The sequence below is a fragment of the Merops nubicus genome, unplaced genomic scaffold, assembly GCF_000691845.1.
Source record: "Merops nubicus isolate BGI_N331 unplaced genomic scaffold, ASM69184v1 scaffold46019, whole genome shotgun sequence".
NCBI lineage: Eukaryota > Metazoa > Chordata > Aves > Coraciiformes > Meropidae > Merops > Merops nubicus.
In genome coordinates this window covers 1,742-4,815 of record NW_008629668.1, presented here as the reverse complement: position 1 = coordinate 4,815, position 3,074 = coordinate 1,742, and the positions used below count along the sequence as shown (strand labels likewise).

At 57.2% G+C, this 3,074-nt stretch overlaps 1 protein-coding gene across 1 annotated transcript; it reads left to right on the top strand.

Moving 5' to 3' along the window:
* Positions 1-278: 278 nt before the first annotated feature.
* Positions 279-2,417, top strand: ZBTB39 (zinc finger and BTB domain containing 39). Its single transcript, XM_008947031.1, has one exon. It carries the CDS (start codon positions 279-281, stop codon positions 2,415-2,417), a length of 2,139 nt encoding a protein of 712 aa, XP_008945279.1.
* Positions 2,418-3,074: the final 657 nt, after the last annotated feature.

Genomic DNA, 3,074 nt, shown 5'->3' with positions numbered 1-3,074 from the left:
TGTTTTTCCTGTCGCTTTCCAAAGAGTTGGTCAGAAGTTGCAAGGTGGGTTTCAGTTCATCTCCACAACCACGCTGCTGCTTCTCTGTTGTGGAGTACCTGAGGTATGGCTAGAGCCGTGTCCCTTTGGTCGTTAATGATTTAACCTTTTTTGCATTTCCTTTCTCCAGAACCCCTTCCCCTGCCAGTTTCTGGATGCCCAGCACCTCCTGCCCACGCAGATAATGAATGCATGAAGAAGCAGCTGACCGGGAGAGGGTCTCTTAAGCACCTGCTAAGATGGGCATGAGGATCAAGCTGCACAGCACCAATCACCCCAACAACCTGCTGAAGGAGCTCAACAAGTGCCGGCTGTCCGAGACCATGTGCGACGTCACCATCTTGGTGGGCACCCGCTCCTTTGCAGCACATAAGGCTGTTCTGGCCTGTGCTGCTGGCTACTTCCAGAACCTCTTCCTGAACACGGGGCTGGATGCTGCCAGGACCTACGTAGTGGATTTCATCACGCCGGCCAACTTCGAGAAGATCCTCAGCTTTGTGTACACCTCGGAGCTCTTCACAGACCTGATCAACGTGGGTGTCATTTACGAGGTGGCGGAGCGGCTGGGCATGGAGGATCTGCTGAGGGCCTGTCATTCCACCTTCCCTGACCTGGAGAGCTCGGCCATCACGAAGCAGCCCTCCCTGTCCGCGAGCGAAGGCCGGTCAGGCCCTCTGAGCAGCACCTCCTCAGAGCAGAGCCACTCTCTGGGGGAGAGCCGGAGCGGTGGGGACCATTTCGGCCCCGAGCGGAATTACCTCTTGCACGGGGAGGTGTCGGGCAGCTACAGAGAGGACGAGAGGAACGCCGTGAGCGAGGCCAGCCAGACTCTTCCCCTCATGCATCCGCAGCAGCCTCCCAAGTCAGAACAGGAGTCGGACCAAGGGCCGTTCGCTCCTGCCGCCAGCGTGGCTGCCCAGCCCAGCCTGGCCGCTGTCAACATGGTGGTTCAAACCACCACGAGCTCCTGCCAGCAGTACAAGGTCCAGAGCAACGGTGACTACGGCAAGGGCGGCTTCTTTACCGCCGATCCTTCCCTTGATGTCTCCACGGGGAGCAACTCCTGTCCCAGCAACAGCGACCACTCCAAAGAGCAGGGCTTTGGGCAGATGGAGGAGCTGCAGCTGGAGGATCTGGGTGAGGACGAGCTGCATTTCGAAGATGCCAGCGAGGAGCTGGGCCCGTCGGAAGAAGTTATAGAGCTGAGCGACGACAGCGAGGAAGAGCTGGGCTTTGAGAACGACGGCCGGGAGAGCAAGGCCATGCCCTGCCAGGTGTGCAAGAAGGTCCTGGAGCCCAACATCCAGCTGATCCGGCAGCACGCGAGGGACCACGTGGATCTGCTCACTGGGAACTGCAAGGTCTGCGAAACCCACTTCCAGGACCGGAACTCCCGGGTCACTCACGTTTTGTCCCACATCGGCATCTTTCTCTTCTCCTGCGACATGTGTGAGACCAAGTTCTTCACGCAGTGGCAGCTGACCCTCCACCGACGAGAAGGTGTCTTTGACAACAACGTCATCGTCCACCCCAGTGACCCGCTGCCGGGGAAGGTCCCCGCCTTTGGCGGCGGGCCCGGCTCAGAGCTGGCGTGTGCCGCCTGCGGGAAGCCTCTGGCCAAAGATTTCCACACCATCCGCAACCACATCCTGGACCACGTGAACTTGAAAAGCCAGACGTGTGGCGTGTGTGACCAGCGGCACCTCAGCCTCTGCAGCCTCATGTGGCACACCCTGTCCCACCTGGGGATCTCGGTCTTCTCCTGCTCCATCTGTGCCAACAGCTTCGTGGACCGCCACCTCCTGGAGAAGCACTTGGCCGTTCACCAGAGCATGGAGGAGGCTCTGTTCCGGTGCCACTTCTGCGGGCAGAGCTTCAAGCTGGAGGCGGCGTATCGTTACCACGTCAGCCAGCACAAGTGTGGGGCCAGCCTGGACCTCCGAGCCGGCTTCGGAGAGCGCCTCCAGCAGCAGGGCCTGCAGAAGAGGAAGCTGCCGGAGGAGTTCCTCAGCGAAGACTTGGCGCTGCAAAACCAGCCGGGCAACAGCAAGTACAGCTGCAAGGTCTGCGGGAAGAGGTTTGCCCACACCAGCGAGTTCAACTACCACCGTCGGATCCACACCGGGGAGAAGCCCTACCAGTGCAAGGTGTGCCACAAGTTCTTCCGCGGCCGCTCCACCATCAAGTGCCACCTGCGGACGCACTCGGGGGCCCTCATGTACCGCTGCACCGTGTGCGGGCACTACAGCTCCACGCTCAACCTGATGAGCAAGCACATAGGGGTGCACAAGGGCAGCCTCCCGCCCGACTTCACCATCGAACAGACTTTCATGTACATCATCCATTCCAAAGATGCGGAGAAAAACCCGGACAGCTGATGGGGCGAGGCCGGGCAGGGCCAGCGACGGAGCCAACGCTAGTGACAGAAGCTGTGGAGAAAGTGTCGTTTATTTTATTTAATGGTCAGGCATCATGGATGGATTCTCCTTTTTTAATTTTTCTTTTTTTTTTTTTTTTTTATTTTTTGGGCCTCGCTGGGGCCTTTTAGATTGGTGGCATTGTACAGATGAACCGCACGTGAGCTACTTCACTGTTCCCAAGGAGTCTGTCGTGTTTACTTACCTCTGGTCCTGTTAGAGGCCATCGAGTTCTGTGTTTTTAGCATTTATCGCTAGGTTTTTAATCTAGATTTATTTTTCTTTTTTAACCTTTTAGCCCACTTGACTAGGCTAACCCTCCGTTTGAGCTTGTCCACAAACTGATGCTGCTAAGATTTCTCACACTTGACCTCAGTAGAGGGGGACACAGCCAGAGTGGGATGGTGCTGGACTTGAAGAAAAGGAGAGGAAAAAAAGGAAAGAAAAAAGGAAAAAAAAGACTCGTTCTGGGCATCGCAGGGGTTCCGCTGCTATTGCGAGAAGATGAGCAAAGCCCACGTCCCAGAACCAGCCTGGAGGCCGTTGCTCTGTTGCAGCAGAGCGAGCGGCGCGTGAGGTGACATGAAGATGAGGAGGGTGCCTGGTGGTAACAGGTAC